General features: G+C 38.4%; 1 protein-coding gene across 1 annotated transcript in view; it reads left to right on the top strand.

Annotated features, from left to right (window-relative positions):
* The window catches only part of RGS22 (regulator of G protein signaling 22), a 117,420-nt gene that overhangs the window by 86,112 nt on the left and 13,676 nt on the right, over positions 1-17,632 (top strand). Inside the window, exons 19-20 of the mRNA XM_069465602.1 lie at positions 1,814-1,882; positions 12,471-12,632. Of these exons, the coding sequence (XP_069321703.1) occupies positions 1,814-1,882; positions 12,471-12,632 (231 nt within the window). The remainder of the gene's footprint in view (positions 1-1,813; positions 1,883-12,470; positions 12,633-17,632) is intronic.

Below are 17,632 nucleotides of genomic sequence, written 5' to 3' on the forward strand. Positions count from 1 at the left end.
TGAAATTAATGTGTGTTTAGTTTCTTAGTATGGTCCTTGGCACATGGAAAACACTCAAATGTTATCTATTAATATGGTTGTTATTTTTAATATTATTAAGTCTTCACACAAATGGACAAGGATATGCAAGGACATTCACTGCAATAACATGTGGGGGAAGAATTGAGTGAATTATGATAATTCCATACTATGGAAACCTATGCAGATTCCCACATAAAATGAGATTATAAAAATGAGTTTAAAATATAAAAATGGGATTTCCACATGTGCTGATATGAAAGGTGCTATTTATTGAATGAAACAAACAAGATGCAGAACACTATATAGAAGATAATACCATTATATCTATTTACAGCGCTACATTTGTCTATCTGTGCATTTCTATTCATCCATCCATCCGTTTGTTTAACTATCAGTTGTTATGCTTTTGGAAAAAGATTTAAAAGGATTTCCCTCCTGGGAATGGGTTTGGGGAGTGAGAAGGATTTTTACTTTTTACTTTATAAAGTGGGTTTGTTTTTGCTTTGCTTTGTTTTTATTTTAAATGAAGTATTACTTTGATAATTTAAAATGTCATTAGCATACCTAAAAAAAGACAAACCTAGTTTTTACAAAAATAACACAAGCGTCAGAAAGCATGTCATTTTGGACTTTAGTATGCAAAGCCACATGCTATTAATACTGATCGGGAAGAACCTGAAAAAATTTTCCTCTATTCAGTTTCTCAAACACTTTCAGGCCTATTTATCTGGAATCATTCTTAGTCATTTGAGCAATGTATGTTATGGAAAACACAGTATAGCTGGGAACACAGAATTTTTAGTGTGGAGAAGAAGAGCTGACTTGTTTTAGGCAAAAAGTTCCTGGAAATGAGCTTTGGAAAAACTCAAATTTCCTCATTTCCTTTCTTCAGGCTAACTCCAATTCTCTATCCAACACCAAGTAAAAACACATTTGGCTTACTAATATTATTTACCACATTTTCTCATTTTGTTTACCACAGTAATTTTATTGTAACTCATAGTCATTCCTGACTTACCATTTTTTGGGTGGCCAGCAAAATAAACTGATTCTGGCAACCTTAAGCCAAAAACAAAAAGGAAGGGTGAGAATTTATTCTAAAATGGTGCTGGGCATCTCACACACTTAAGGGAAGAGTTAATGCCCAAGCTTTGGAAAAGATGTCAGCCATGATAGCCCTGGGAACCTAGAAAGAATTCTCAGATCTTTTCTCCTGGCCATGGCCATCAAAAAGACTCAGTCCCAGTGAATCCAGTCCTTGTCTCTCCAGATCAGTTTCTAGATTTATTCTGCTATGGACAGGGAGGGAGAGTCAATAGCGCAGATGTGGCAAGAGTGGTTCCCAAGAAAAGGGAAATATTATGAATAGGCAATAACTCCAAGAAGTTATCTACTGTATTTCCCTCTGTGTTGAGTAACTTTTGTACTCTAGTTGTGGAAGTATATGGTAGAAAATAGAACAAACATCTGAGAAGTCTTAATTGTCTCTCCAGCTTTTGTTCCCACTTGAGCCAAAGTGAAACTGTCACCTACATTTGAGACAGTACAGTTAGGTATTACTATCTGTATTTTGCAGATGAGGAAATTGTGTTCAGAGAATTTGAGTGATTCACCCAAGGACCTAGCTGCAGGGCTTCTATTTCTAAGTTTGATCTTCTTTCTCCTGAACTGCACTATCTCTTTTCAAGCTGACCTTTACCTCATTTTTTAATTTAGCTATTAAATTAGTAAATGATTTCAAAACTTTAGAGATTCTGAATAACTAGGATAAAATAATTGGTTTTGCGTTTAGGTGCAGATGAAAGATATAGCAGAAGAGCTCTTACTACAGAAGCATGAAAGGAAAATTGGGGTCTGGAAGGTAAGTAATGCTTGTTATATTCTTCCTCTTGTAAGTTTTGCTTTGTCAAAATATTGTTTTCCCTTCCTGTTCTGTTTAAAGACCCTTACTGTAGACACTGCTACATTTGGTCTAAACCACCAAATTATGGCTGATACAGTTGTTAATTGGTGAATGGAATTTGGAAGAAAGTGTGACTCTACCAGAGCTCTGTTCTTAGAGAGATCCTTGACCAGCGCAGCCTTAGAAGTGTTTGATTGCCTTTAAATGTGTATTTTCCTTTACTCTGCTTGTGATGGATTTATTGAGATAAGCTGTTCATTCTAGCGTATGGGAGTTTATTATTAAGAGTAGATTACATACAAAAAGAATGAATAATATGCAGTGGAATCAGCAGGTTAAATCAACTTACATTCCCCCTTTATTTAGAATTATAGTTTGGCTTTAAAAGAATTAAGATAACTATCATTTTGGTGATTATCAAAACCACTATAATATGATTCTATAAGGTGCTAGAAATTGCCTATTTTGCTTTGCAAAAGCATGATAAACATAGTCTTATTTTTGAACCTACAAGTTTATATGTATTTATCCTTCTGTAGGTCATGATAGAATGTCCAACTAGACCTAGGTGACCCTCTGCAAACTAACAAAGATAAAAATTTATCTGAATGTTAGAGAAATGTATGTATGTTAGTATGCTCTTTTCTGTGTTTTCCTCTTGAAAGGAAGTAAATTTTGTTTTCTGCTGTATTTTTGATTGAAAATCTAAGTAGAATGGGTTTACATTTTATATTTTTGTACATTATATAATATTTTCTGTTTAGTTAAATTGCAGGTTTTAGTTAGATTTCTAAGTTTTAGTATCTTAAGAAGCAGATCTTAAAACATTATTTGCTGAGTGGATTTTAAATAAACATCCCTGTCTAATACATAGTTGTTCCTATTTATGGGGCTGTAATTTTAATATGGACCATATGGTGAGGCTCTTAACTTTTTTGTTCAGAGAACATGACATGCACCTCACTAAAACAGTGATAGACATCTATTCACTTTGGGTTAACAGCACCACCATTCATCTAGACTGCCTGAAGTTGCCTTCACTTTTCAGTTTCCAACTCAGAGGTCATCCTCAAGGCCCTTCTCTGTAAAGGTTTTACTCCCTCAGATAGCATTAGTTACTCCTTTCTTTGTGTTCCCATAGCACTTTTTCACATAACTCTCTAAACAGTTATATTGATGGTCACATATAATTTGTGTCAAGGAATTTATTTTATGCATTGTCAGTAATGGCTATTTTTCATGTATTTTAATTAATATAATGCCTAAGTACATCTAAAACGTTGCCTTTGGAATGATGCTGCCTTGCATGGTTGTACACTAAAATCAGATTTGGGGAACTTCAGTAAAATTCAGATCTATTCAATAAATTCAATAAAATCTCTTTCTTATATTTTTGAATGTGAGAAACCAAAGGGGGTTGAATATGCAATTTTGAATGATCGAAATAAAAAAAAGTAGACATGTTAAAATTGCAAAGATATAAAGTAAATGTAGACAAAAATATCTTTATGACACCATTAGTGCTTCTGGATTTTATGTTATATAAAGTAAATCCTCAGGGGAATTTTATTATTAAAAATACTTTATTAGTAATTATCATTATTCTTAATTATTAGTGATAATTTATTATTAAAATAATATAAAGATATCTCACCTAAAAACATAATCTTTCCAGGATAAAATTATAGTGAGGCTCAGCAAGTTTTCTATTGAAATTATAGAATTAATTGATAATTTTTTTTTTTATCATTAATAACAATTTAATTTTACAGAATCAAAGAGTCTAACAGTATATCTTGTTAGATACAGTATGTCCTCATAATGTATGCATTATTTCTTGTACAATGATATGAAATAATATGGGAAATATTCATGATAAATTATTAAGTGAACAGTGCAAGTTAAAAACAACAGTTTCATATTTTTTTCCCCACCCCCCCTTTCCCAAGTCAGCACCTTCAAGTGTTACCACTCCCCAAACGGTGCGCAATGCACTCATTGTGTAGGCATACCCCCATCCCCTCCCCCACCCCCCACCTCAGTCTGATGTCCAATTGGTGTCGTTCCCAGATTTGTATTTAGGTGGTGATCAGGGAAACCAATTTTCTGGTGAATACATGTGATGCTTGTTTTTCCATTCTTGGGATACTTCACTTAATATAATGGGTTCCAACTCTCTCCAGGAGAACCATAGAGATGTCGTATCTTCATCATTCCTTATAGCTGAGTAATATTCCATGGTATACATATACCACAGTTTACTAATCCAATCATGTATTGATGGGCATTTGAGTTGTTTCCACTTCTTTGCTATTGTGAATTGTGCTGCTATAAACATTCGGGTACATGTGTCTTTGTTACAGAATGACCTTTTTTCCTTTGGGTATATGCCCAGTAATGGGATTGCTGGGTCAAACGGCAGGTATACTTGAATCTGTTTAAGATACCTCCATAATGCTTTCCACAGGGGTTGCACTAGTTTGCAGTCCCACCAGCAGTGTATGAGTGTTCCTGTCTCTCCACACCCACGCCAACATGTGTTGTTGTGGGTTTTTTTGATAAAGGCCATTCTCACTGGGGTTAAGTGATATCTCATTGTGGTTTTGATTTGCATTTCTCTGATGATTAGAGATGTTAAACACTTTTTCATATGTTTGTTAGCCATTTTTATATCTTCTTTTGAAAAATTTCTATTCATGTCCTTTGCCCACTTTTTGATAGGGTTGCTTGATTTTTTCTTGCTGATTTTCCTGAGTTCTAAATAGATTCTTGTTATCAGTCCTTTATCTGATGTGTAGTATGCAAAAATTTTTTCCCATTCTGTAGGTGGTCTGTTTATTCTCTGGACTGTTTCTTTGGCTGTGCAGAAGCTTTTTAATTTAATCATGTCCCATTCATTTATTTTTGTTGCTGCTGTGATTGCCTTGGGGGTCTTCTTCATAAATTCTTTGCCTAGGCCAATGTCTGTAAGAGTCTTTCCTACATTTTCTTCAAGAATTCTGATTGTATCACGCCTAAGGTTTAAGTCTGTTATCCACCGTGATTTGATTTTTGTGAGAGGTGAAAGCTGTGGGTCCTGTTTCAGTCTTCTACAAGTGGCTAACCAATTCTCCCAGCACCATTTATTGAATAGGGATTCTTGTCCCCAAAGTATATTCTTTCCCGCTTTGTCAAAAATTAGGTGACTATATGAGGATGGTTCTATATTTGGATTTTCTGTTATGTTCCACTGGTCTGTGTCCCTGCACTTGTGCCAATACCAGGCTGTTTTAAGAACCACGGCCTTGTAGTAGTGTTTGAGGTCTGGCAAATTAATACCTCCCATTTTGTTTTTGTTGCTTAAAATTGCTTTTGCTATACGGGGTCTTCTTTGATTCCATACAAAGTGTATAATTATTTTCTCTATGTCTGTAAAGAATGATGTTGGTAATTTAATAGGGATTGCATTGAATCTGTAGATCACTTTGGGTAGTATAGACATTTTAACAATGTTGATTCTTCCGATCCACGAGCATGGTATATTTTTCCATCTATTTGCAAGTTCTGCTATTTCTTTTCTCAGTGTTTCATAGTTTTCCTTATAGAGGTCCTGTACCTCTTTAGTTAGATATATACCTAGATATTTTATTTTCTTTGTTGCTATTTTGAAGGGTATTGAGTCTTTAATTTGGTTTTCCGATTGACTGTATTGGCATATATAAATGCCTCTGATTTGTGTATATTAATTTTGTAGCCTAAGACTTTGCTATATTCGTTAATCAATTCCAGAAGTCTCATGGTTGAATCCTGGGGGTTTTCCAGATATAACATCATATCATCAGCAAAAAGTGAGAGTTTGATCTCTTCCTTCCCTATTTGGACTCCCTTGATTTTCCTCTCTTGCCTGATAGCTCTCGCAAGGACTTCCAATACTATGTTGAAAAGTAATGGAGACAATGGGCAGCCCTGTCTGGTTCCAGTTCTAAGTGGGAGTGCTTTCAGTTTTTCCCCATTCAGTATGATGTTGGCTGTGGGTTTGTCATATATGGCTTGTATCATTTTTAGGTAGGTTCCATCAATGCCTATTTTGTTAAGCGTTTTTATCATAAAAGGGTGTTGAATTTTGTCAAATGCTTTTTCTGCATCTAATGAGAGTATCATATGGTTTTTGTTTTTGCTTCTATTTATGTGGTGAATTACATTTATAGATTTACGTATGTTGAACCACCCCTGCATCTCGGGGATGAAGCCCACTTGGTCGTGGTGGATTACTTTTTTGATAAGTACTTGGATTCGATTTGCTAGTATTTTATTGAAAATTTTTGCATCTATATTCATGAGGGAAATTGGTCTGTAGTTCTCTATTTTTGTTGTGTCCTTTCCAGGTTTTGGTATCAATGTTATATTGGCTTGGTAGAACGTGTTGGGGAGAATTCCATCCTTCTCAATATTGGAGAATAGTTTATGTAGGATGGGCACCAGTTCTTCTTTGTATGTATGGTAAAATTCAGGTGTGAACCCATCTGGACCAGGGCTTTTCTTTTTGGGAAGGTTTTTTATTGCTGTTTCGATTTCGGTTCTTGATATTGGTCTGTTCAGGTACTCTATTTCTTCCTGGTTGAGCCTGGGAAGACTATGTGTTTCTAAAAATTTGTCCATTTCCTCCACGTTCTCCAGTTTGTGTGCATAAAGATTTTTGTAGAATTCATAGATGATATCTTGTATCTCTGTAGCGTCGGTTGTGATTTCTCCTTTCATGTTCCTAATGGAGGTTATTAGAGATTTTAATTTTGTTCTCTTGGTTAGTCTAGCCAGGGGTGTGTCTATTTTGTTTATCTTTTCAAAGAACCAACTTTTTGTTTTATTAATTTCCCTTATAGTTTCTTTGTTGTCCTTTTCATTTAGTTCTGATTTGATCTTAGTAATTTCTCACCTTCTGCTGGGTTTGGGATCGTTCTGTTCTTCTTTCTCCAGCTCTTTGAGTCTATTCGTTAGGTTGTGTATTTGCATGTTTTCTGTCTTTTTGATATAGGCATTTATGGATATGAATTTTCCTCTCAGGACTGCTTTAGCTGCATCCCATAGATTTTGATAAGTTGTATCTCCATTGTCATTTAATTCAAAGAAATTTTTCATTTCCATCTTGATTTCTTCTTTTATAGAATAATTATTCAGGAGAAGGTTATTTAGCTTCCATGACTTTGAGTAAGAGTGAGGGTTTCTGTTTGTGATCATTGTTACTTTTATTCCGCTGTGATCTGAGAAGATGCATGGTATAATTTCTATTTTTTTGAATTTTTTTTTTTTTTTTTTTTTTTTTTTTTTTGAGACAGAGTCTCACTCTGTTGCCCAGGCTAGAGTGAGTGCCGTGGCGTTAGCCTAGCTCACAGCAACCTCAAACTCCTGAGCTCAAGCGATCCTCCTGTCTCAGCCTCCCGAGTAGCTGGGACTACAGGCATGCACCACCATGCCCGGCTAATTTTTTCTATATATATTTTTAGCTGTCCATATAATTTCTTTCTATTTTTAGTAGAGATGGGGTCTCGCTCTTGCTCAGGCTGGTCTCGAACTCCTGAGCTCAAACGATCCGCCCACCTCGGCCTCCCAGAGTGCTAGGATTACAGGCGTGAGCCACCGCGCCCGGCCTTATTTTTTTGAATTTTTTAAGACATGATTTATGTCCTAGGACATGGTCAATCTTAGAGAATGTCCCGTGAGCTGATGAGAAGAATGTATATTCTGTGGACCTTGGGTAGAATGTCCTATAGATGTCAGCCATGCCCATTTGTTCTAGCATTCTATTTAGGTCCATTATGTCTTTGTTTATTTTCTGTTTAGAGGATCTGTCCTGTACTGTCAGTGGGGTGTTAAAGTCTCCAGCTATTACAGTATTGTTATCTATCATTTGGTTCAGATCTACTAGGGTTTGCTTTATGAATCTAGGTGCACCTAGGTTGGGTGCATATATATTGAGTATAGTCATGGCTTCTTGATGAATTGTGCCTTTAATCAGTATGTAGTAGCCATCTTTGTCTTTTATTATTTTTGTTGGTTTGAAAGCTAAGTTATTGGAAATTAAGATTGCCACACCAGCTTTCTTTTGGTTACCATTTGCTTGAAATATCAATTTCCATCCTTTTATTTTCAGTCTAAATGCATCTTTGCAGGTTAGGTGAGTTTCTTGAAGACAGCAGATACTTGGATTGTGTTTTTTTAATCCATTGGGCCAGTCTATGTCTCTTGAGCGGGGAGTTCAAGCCATTCACATTTATTGAGAAAACTGATAAGTGAGACAGTTTTTTGTTCAGCTTGTTGGGTAGAACTTCATTGTGATGTTTTCTCTCCTGGGCCATTGTGGTATCTGGAATTTGATCTTTAGCTCTTGAGTAGTTTTACATTTGTGGATCTTTCTTGTGCTGATCCGTGTGTAATTCTCTTTTGAGTACTTCTTGGAGGGCTGGTCTTGTCTTGGTGAATTCCCTCAACCTTTGTTTATCTGAGAATGTCTTGATTTCTCCTTCATATAGAAAACTTAGCTTAGCTGGGTACAAGATTCTAGGCTGGGCATTATTCTGTTTCAGAAGCGTGAAAATGGGGCCCCAACCTCTTCTTGCTTGTAAGGTTTCAGCTGAGAAATCTGGCGTAATTCTGATGGGTTTTCCTTTGTAAGTTACTTGTTTCTTTCTCCTTACAGCTTGGAGAAGTGACTCTTTAGTGGATATTTTGGTCAGCCTGATGACTACGTGGCGTGGTGTTTTCCTATTTGCTATGAATCTCCCAGGGGTCCTTTGAGCTTCTTGAATCTGTATGTCTAGAGTATTGGCAAGGCCTGGAAAATTTTCCTCGATTATGTTTTCAAATAGCTTGTCCAACCCTTGCTTATTATCTTCTTCACCCTCAGGAATGCCAATAACTCTCAAGTTAGGTTTCTTCACATAATCCCACATTTCTTGAAGACTCAGATCATTTCTCTTACTTTTTCGATCTATCTCTGTGACTGACTTATTTAGTTGGAAGGAGTTATCTTCAATTTCTGAGATTCTTTCCTCTGTTTGATCTACCCTGCTCTTGAGACTTTCCACAGTGTTTTGTAGCTCTCTGAGTGAATTCTTCACTTCTAGGAGTTCAGTTTGGTTTTTCTTCAATATTTCAATTTCTTTAGTGAATTTTTCCTCCAAATCCTGCATTTTTTTTGTGTTTTCCTTGTGTTGTTTATCCATTGATTCTTGTATATTATTCAGCTTGTTTATAATCCATAATTGGAATTCTTCCTGTGACATGTTGGTGTTTTGAGTCTGGTTTGTGTCAAATGGTTGGGAGCTGGTATTTCTCTTTGGGGATGAGCTTTCCATTTGATTCTTTGTGCTCTCCGTGTTTTTTCGCTGGGCCCTTCCCATCTAGATTTATCGTTGGATCTTTACTTATAGATTTAGTCTGGTTAACAGGACTCTTTGTGCTCTATTCTTAGGCTGTGAAACAGTCTAGGTATGTTGCTTCTTTCGGCAAGAGGGGGAGACTGTTGTGTATTGTTTAGAGATTTTTCTGTTTCCGTTGGGGGACTGCTTCTGATGGGTCCAATCCTAGAGGATTGGAGTGATCCAAGACCGCTTTGGTGAGTTAGGACACTGTGTTGTGGTCTTTCAGAAGGCAGGCAGGGTCCACACTAATAGTAGACCGAAATTCTCTTTGTTTGTTTGTTTATTTGTTTCCCTTTGGTTCTTCCCCTATAGGGGAGGTTTCTGACTCTATCTCCAGGCAAGATACTAGCTATGGGGAGAGGACGGTGACCTCGCTTGCTCAGCGCCCCAGTTGCTGTAGCTCCCAAGGGCAAAAGTCTGTCTTGGCCCAATGTCCCCAGGGATCAGGTTCCACACTCTCGCTTCTGGAGAAGTATTCAGTGTTTACACTTGGGCGGGGACCCTATATAAGGTCCGTGGACCAGGGGAGAGGGCCGTCCAGGGAGCCTCTTGGTACCCTATTGCTCCGCAGTGACTTGGCTGTGGGCCCTAGAATGGCGATTGCGTGCCCGCAGATCGCCGGCCCTGGGGGTGACTGCTCAGGATCCGGTGTGTACCAGAGCCAGGGACCTGGCCCGTTCCGAAGCTCACCGTGGGTCCCCAGTTAGAAGGTGAAAAGAGAGGAGAAAGAAAAAAAAAAAAAAAAAAAGGAAAGAAAGAAAAGAAAGAGGAGAAAACGAAAGAGAAAAGAAAAAAAAAGAAGAAAAAGAAAGAAAGAAAAAAAGGAAAAAAAAAAAAAAGAAAAAAAAAGAAAAGAAACGCAAAAAGCCAAACCAAAAAACACCAAAAACGCCAACAAAAATGAACAAAAAGAAACTACATAGCACCTCACCACACCGCAAGGCAGTAAGATACACAAATCTGAAGTATATAATTCAGTGACTCAATATTTTTTGTTTGTTTGTTTGTTTTACGCCTTAGCACAGCTCCGCCCCTTCACTTCCGCTCGGCTGGGTCCGGAGCGGCCATTAGATGTTTTTGTTTTTACGCCTTAGCGCAGCTCCGCCCCTTCACGCCCGCCCGGCTGGGTCCCGGGCGGTTTCGCAGTGGATTTCAAGATGGCGTCTGCGCGCCCGCACAGCTCCGAGGGTGGTGGGGATCCAACCTCCGCGCTCAAAAAGGCGCGGCAGCCAGAGGCCCAGAGGGCAAAGGTGCCCACCAAGGCTGTCCGGCTCGTGAGCCGCCAGAAAAAAAAAAGAAAAAGAAAAGAAAAGAAAAAAAAAAAAAACAAAAAAAAAAACCAAAAAAAACCAAAAACAAACACAAACACAAACAAACAAAACCCAGAAGAAATTTACCAAGAATAAAATATACCGTTCGGGGAGCCTATTCTTCTTGTTTTGTTTTTGTTTGGTGTTTTGTTTTGTTTTGTTTTGTTTTTGCCTTAGCGCAGCTCTGCCCCTTCACCCCGAGCGCGGCCCCGGCATATCCCGCACTCCTGGCGTTGGTTCAGAGACCAGCGGAGGGCGCCGGGCACTTTATGGCTCCCGAGCGGTTTCACCCTTGCTTTCAAGATGGCGCCTGCAGAGCTCCGGGGCTGGAGGAGACCGGCTCCCCGGCAGGCAGAGATCGCCACTGCCCGGGGGCTGGCGAGCAAGGACGCGCACTGGGGGTCACCAGCTGGAGAACCGCCGAAAAAGGCAGCACGGGCAGAAAGAGCCGCTGGGCACTTTTTGGCTCCCGAGCGGTTTTGCCTTTGCTTTCAAGATGGCGCCTGCCGAGCTCCAGGGCTGGAGGGGACCGGCTCCCCGGCAGGCAGAGACCGCCACTGCCCGGGGGCTGGCGAGCAAGAACACGCACCGGGGGTGACCGGCTGGAGAACCGCCAAAAAAGGCAGCACGGGCAGAAAGAGCCGCTGGGCACTTTTTGGCTCCCGAGCTGTTTTGCCCTCGCTTTCAAGATGGCGCCTGCCGAGCTCCGGGGCTAGAGGGGACCGGCTCCCCGGCAGGCAGAGACCGCCACTGCCCAGGGGCTGGCCAGCAAGGACATGCACCGGGGGTGACCGGCTGGAGAACTGCCGAAAAAGGCAGCACGGGGTACAACGCTATTTGCTGTCCGGGAGTCTTTTGTGTTTTTCTGCCCTGGTGCAGATCCGTCCCTCCTCGCCAAGCGCTGTCTCAGCTGAGATCACCCAGGTTCTAAGGTAATTTCGCAAAAAAGCCTCCTGTCTGCAATGCGCCACGTATCCCTCAGTGATTCTGCGCTGGCCTGGGTCAGGGCTCTATTCAATTGGGAGCGGAGGACAAGCCGCTTTCCCGAGAGGCTGCACCCACCCCAGCTGGGGGCGGGTGTATCCGACCCGCGCTCCGCTGGCTAGTGTCTGTCCCGCGTTCCTAATATTCGTTCACCTCAGACCTCACTCGCTCTGTTTGTCCCACGCTGATTCTCCGTGGATTCACACCGCTGTTCCTGTGTGGGAGCGGTCTTCTAGCGTTGTGGCAGGTCCGGATCGATGCCTTCCTTCCCGGGAGCGCAGATTCAGGCCGTCACCACCACTCCGCCATCCTAGAACTTCTCCGATAATTTTTTCTTAAAAAATTATAAAAATCTTTTTTTATCCCAAATGTGATAATATGAAAAAAATATTAAATGTTCAACTGCTTTTTTGAAAAGTCAGGAGAATTATATATTAATATATAACATATATGTAATAATAAAATAAGTAATAATATTAATATATAATCATAACATTATGATTACTTTGTTCCGTTTAAGCATAGAACTCATACTATTCACTATAAAGTAGTTTTTCACCATAGTCTCAAACTGTAGTTAACTGTTAACGTTCTTAAACAATGTTCTAAATCATCCAGTAATGTTCTAAATTATCTAGTCATTTCTTTTTCGCTCTTCCTCTTAAAAAATGATGCCATAAAAATATGAGAGACAAAAGAGACAGGAACAGAGGGTAAAGAAAGTTGCCAAATTCTACTGTATCCATGCCACAAATTTCAACAGCCAAAATTAAAGGAAACAGAAGCTTGTAATTAATGACTTTATTATTACTTTTTACCACACAGCTAATTTTCTGTATCCTCTGTTTTGGACAGCCTGTGGAGAGTAAGTGGATATCTTCATCTTGTGAAATCATTGCTTTTCGTAAAGCTTTATTGAATCCAGTTACTGCAAGACAATTTCAACATTTTGTGGCTCTAAAAGGAGATTTATTGGAAAATGGGGTGCTTTTTTGGCAAGAAGTACAAAAATATAAGGTATTGTATTGGAAGCTGGTGAAGACTACCTCTTTTTGAGCAGGAAATGCATTAATATATTATATTTTTAACTGTAACTTTATTAATAGGTAAGATCTGTATAAGATATCCCAGTTTTGTCATCATCTTCTTACCAGAGTATAAATATTGAGGTGTTTATTGTAAACTCTAGATACATTTAGTATTATACAGTGAAGAGTAAGAGTGAGCCCTGGAATCACTCTTGGAACAAGTTGAGCATCTCAAATCCTAAAGTCTGAAACCTGAAGTGCTCCAAATCCAAAACTTTTTAAACACTGACATGGCACTCAAAGGAAATGCTTGTTGGAGTATTTCAGATTTCAGATTTTTGGATTTGGGATACTTACCTGGTAGCTATGATACAAATATTCCAAAATCCAAAAAAAAAAAAAAATCCAAAATCTGAAACACTTCTGGTCCCAAGCATTTTGGATAAGGTATATTCAACCTATATTTGGTTTTTCAAGGTGTTAACATATAGTATGATTTAATGAGAACCTTCCCAAAGAGAGTGTTAACTATATTTTTATATATCATTAATCCATAAGTGACTTACATATTTTTCCTGAAGATATCCATATTCGATATATCTATGTAACCAAGACTTTGTTATAAGAATTCTTCCCAACCATATTTATAACAATAGTAACGAAAGATGTTGGATTATAGATGAATAAACCAACAGTGATGAGAAGGACTCTTCTATTAGAAAGAATGACCAAATTCGTAACAAAATAAGAAAAAAACCCAAGTGGTTAGGTGCAAAGGCAGTTTATTTTCAGGTTAAGTGTTTAATGGAATCATATAGAATCTTTACATTGAAGGGGAGAAAGGGACTTTCTATGTTATGTTGTCTAGACTTGAATAAAGAAATATTGTCTAGAAATACCTAAGAGGTATCTAGTCTCTGCTTAAATGCCCCCAGAGGTAGCAGGCATATTTCCTTATAAGTAGCCTATTCTATCCCATTGCAAAAGTGGAAAATAAAAATAAAACCAAATATAAGAGTATAATGCTTTCAAATGACCTATAATCTAACTATCTTTTATGTAACACTAATGCGGTTGCTCAATATATAGTTACTCATTGCTCAATAAAATCTACTTCTAAGCTTTTTCAAATATACCATGAAACTGTTTTCTACTCTTTTCTGTTATCAACAGTTTTGGGACAATTCTCCGCTTAGGCGGTAACATAAAATTTTTTTTTTCCCTATCACATTTTTTTTATTTCAGCTCATTATGGGGGTACAAAAGTTCAGGATGGGGAGGCATGGACAAAAAAATTTTTTTGAGAGAAGTTTTTTTCACTACCTTTCACAAGAGTAATATTAAAATAATTTTTTTGGAAATTAGAAAGGAGGTAGAGTCTGTTTTCTACAGTAGGCAATTTTTTAATGAGATAAACTTTATAAAATAGGTACTTAAAAAAAAATACCTAGACTCACACATAGTCAACCCTTGGTTTTGTGACCTTCTCCTTCAAGGCTGCCCTTGGTCTCTATTTTAATATCTTTCCTACAGTATAGCATGAAGGACTTACCATAGTAAGTAGCCATTAAAAATCATGCTATAGGAGTAAATTTGTTCATCCAACAAACATTAAGTATCTACTGTGCCAGGCATTATGCTGGATTGTAGGAATAAAAAGGTGAATACCATATATTTCCCTCCCTCAGGGTGGAAGACGTCCATGAAAACAAATATGAGATAGTGTTGATTCTGATCCATGTTCTGACTAGTGTAATTTTAGCTCAGAGGAAGGAATGAGGGGGCTGAGGGGATGGTAGGTCAGGGAGGTCTCAGCAAAAGTGACAATACTTGAATTGGGTCTTGAGGGAGTTTGCCAGTTGGAAAGCATTCCACATGGCAAAGTCTTACTGAGATAACTCTCATATGGCTTAATCTTATTAAATGTTACTAGATACTAGATACTGTCTTAATGCTTTTTGTATAACAATGAATTTATTGTTATAGTATGGTAATAATGAATTTATTCTTCATAAGAATCCTATGAAGTCAAGGATGTTATTCTCACCATTTTACAGATGAAGCTAATGTTTGGAAAAGTTAAGACACTCTCAACATTATACAGCTAATTAAGTGTTAGAGCTAGAATTTAAGCAAGTCATTATATTGCCAAAGCCATGCCCTCAACCACTAAGTTATGCTGCCTCCCGGTAATGACTGTGGTAATATGCAAAGAGATAGCTAGAGTAGTTTTAATTGTTGTTCTGGATTGGGAAAAATTGGAAAGAACCCTGTTGTACAAGAAGACATTGATTACTTAATTATGGTATATCCATACAATAAAATACTCCGCTGCCATTAAAAACTGTGGTCTCCAACCTCCTTGGGCCACAGACTGGTACCAGTAGGTGGCCTGTTAGGACAGGAGCAGCACAGTGGGAGCCAAGCTGCTGGCAAGCAAGGGAAGCTCCATCTGTATTTACAGCCACTTCCCATGGCTTGCACTTCCATGTGAGCTCAGCTTCCTGTCAGATCAGCGCAGCATTACATTCTCATAGGAATGTGAACCCTACTGTAAACTGCACATGCGAGGGATCTAGATTGTGCACTGCTTATGAGAATCCAATGTCTGATGATCTGAGATGAAGCTGAGGCGGTGTTGCTAGCATGGAGGAGCAGCTTCAAATATAGATTATCGTTAGCAGAGAGGTTTGACTACACAATAAATGTAATGTACTTGAATCATCCTGAAACCATCTGCCTCCCAACCCCCTACCAGTCTGCGGAAAAATTGTCTTTTAGGAAACCAGTCCCTGGTGCCAAAAAGGTTGGGGACTGCTGGTTTAAAATGTTGTGGGAGCCAGGCACAGTGGCTCATGCCTGTAATCTTAGCACTTTGGAAGGCTGAGGTAGAATGATCGATCGCTTGAGACAAGGAGTTTGAGACCAGCCTGAACAACATAGCAAGACCTCGTCTCTACAAAAAATAAAAATTTAGCTGGGTGTGGTGGTGTGCACCTGTAGTCCCAGCTAGTCGGGAGGCTGAGGCACGAGGATTGCTTGAACCCGGGAGGTTGAGGTTTTACAGTGAGCTATGATGATGCCACTGCACTCTAGCCTGGACAACCGAGCAAGATCCTCCCTGTCTCAAAAAAAAAAGTTGTGGGAGAACAATCAATAATGGGAGAAGGTGTTCTTATGATTGATTTCTTTAAACTTAGCTACTAAAAAAAAGTATGATTTAATCTGAAGTGTGTGTGTGTGTGTGTGTAGAGAAAAAGAGTAGAAGGATCTGATTAAAATAACAATGACAACAACAATAATAAATGTTTAACCTGGAAAAAATTAAAAGATAAAAATAAATAAAAATAAAAATAAATAAATATTTATTGAGCACCTACCAAGGACCAGGCTAAATCCTGGATAGAACTGTGAATCAAAACAGTCTTCCTCTTAAAGTTTACAATGTCATGGGAGGGACAGGTGAGTGGTGGACAAAACAATTATAAGGGTGTGCTTAGTATAATACAATGATGGAGGAATCACAGTATGCTAGGGGAGTCCCCAAGATGGACATCTCTCCTGGACTGAGGGAGTCACAGAAAGCTAAATAGAGGAAAGTGTGCTTAAACTGAGACCTTAGCAATGGGTAAGAGTTAACTAGGCTAATGGCACAGTAGGGCAGAACAATGAGAAAAAAAATATCAGTTCTATAATGATTCTGTGTAAATTCTCTCCCTTTACTCAACATTAGAACTGTGTAACTTCACAAATTAATTTTTTTATTTTACAAGCCTTATATTAATATTCCAACATTATGAGGCTCACCAAATAATTATATATGATAATCCCAAAATTAACAAACAAACATATGTGGTATAAATAGGCTTTTTCTGAGGCGATACTAAATTGAGTAAGAAGTACTGTTGTTTCAATGTGACATTTATATTAAGCTTTTTTCACACATAACTTATGCCAAACTCTAATATATGTAAAGTTTTACGTGACAGGCACCAGAATTTTTCTTTCTTTCATAATGTCCGTAAGACAGCTGTTACAATGCCAAGTATGCACAGGGTACTTAATAAATGTTGGCTCATTTCTGGTCCAGAATTGTAAGTTTCCAAATTTGTTTGCTTTCTGTGATTTAGAAAATGATGTCTTTGACAGAGAAATGCCATAATTCAAGCAAAGCTACCTCTTTATTCTTTTAATTTTTTATTTCTTCATTTTTTAATCTCAAAGCTTTTTATTTTTTATTTTAAATTTTATATTAATGCATAACTCCTTTTTTTTTTTTTTTTTTTTGAGACAGAGTCTCACTTTGTTGCCCAGGCTAGAGTGAGTGCCGTGGTGTCAGCCTAGCTCACAGCAACCTCAAACTCCTGGGCTCAAGCGATCCTCCTGCCTCAGCTCCCGAGTAGCTGGGACTACAGGCATGCGCCACTATGCCCGGCTAATTTTTCTATATATATATTTTTAGTTGTCCATATAATTTCTTTATATTTTTAGTAGAGATGGGGTCTCGCTCTTGCTCAGGCTGGTCTCGAACTCCTGACCTTGAGCGATCCACCCGCCTCGGCCTCCCAGAGTGCTAGGATTACAGGCGTGAGCCACCGCGCCCGGCCTCATAACTCCTTTTTTATTTTAGCATATTATGGGGGTACAAATGTTTAGGTTACTTTATTTAAGAAAGAATGATAGCACTACTATCTGTGACTTTAAAACTGGGTCTTTTAAACATACAATCATTTTTTTTAGTTATTTATCTATAAAGAAGATAATGGATTTAGGCCTATGTCAGCCTAAATCACCTTGGTATAAAAGCAGGTCTGGATGGGGAAGCTTTCACATCCACCTGCAGGCTGAGTTAGGTGCCTTTTCTCGGTGCTCTCCTAGGACCCCGTGTGTACCTCTGTCATGACATTTATTAACTATACAAAATTGGAGTAATGTGTTTTCACACTTTTCCTCCTGTGGAGATTGAGCCCTTAAAGGGCAGGGACTATG

This window comes from Eulemur rufifrons, chromosome 3 (assembly GCF_041146395.1).
Source record: "Eulemur rufifrons isolate Redbay chromosome 3, OSU_ERuf_1, whole genome shotgun sequence".
NCBI classification, from domain to species: Eukaryota; Metazoa; Chordata; class Mammalia; order Primates; family Lemuridae; genus Eulemur; species Eulemur rufifrons.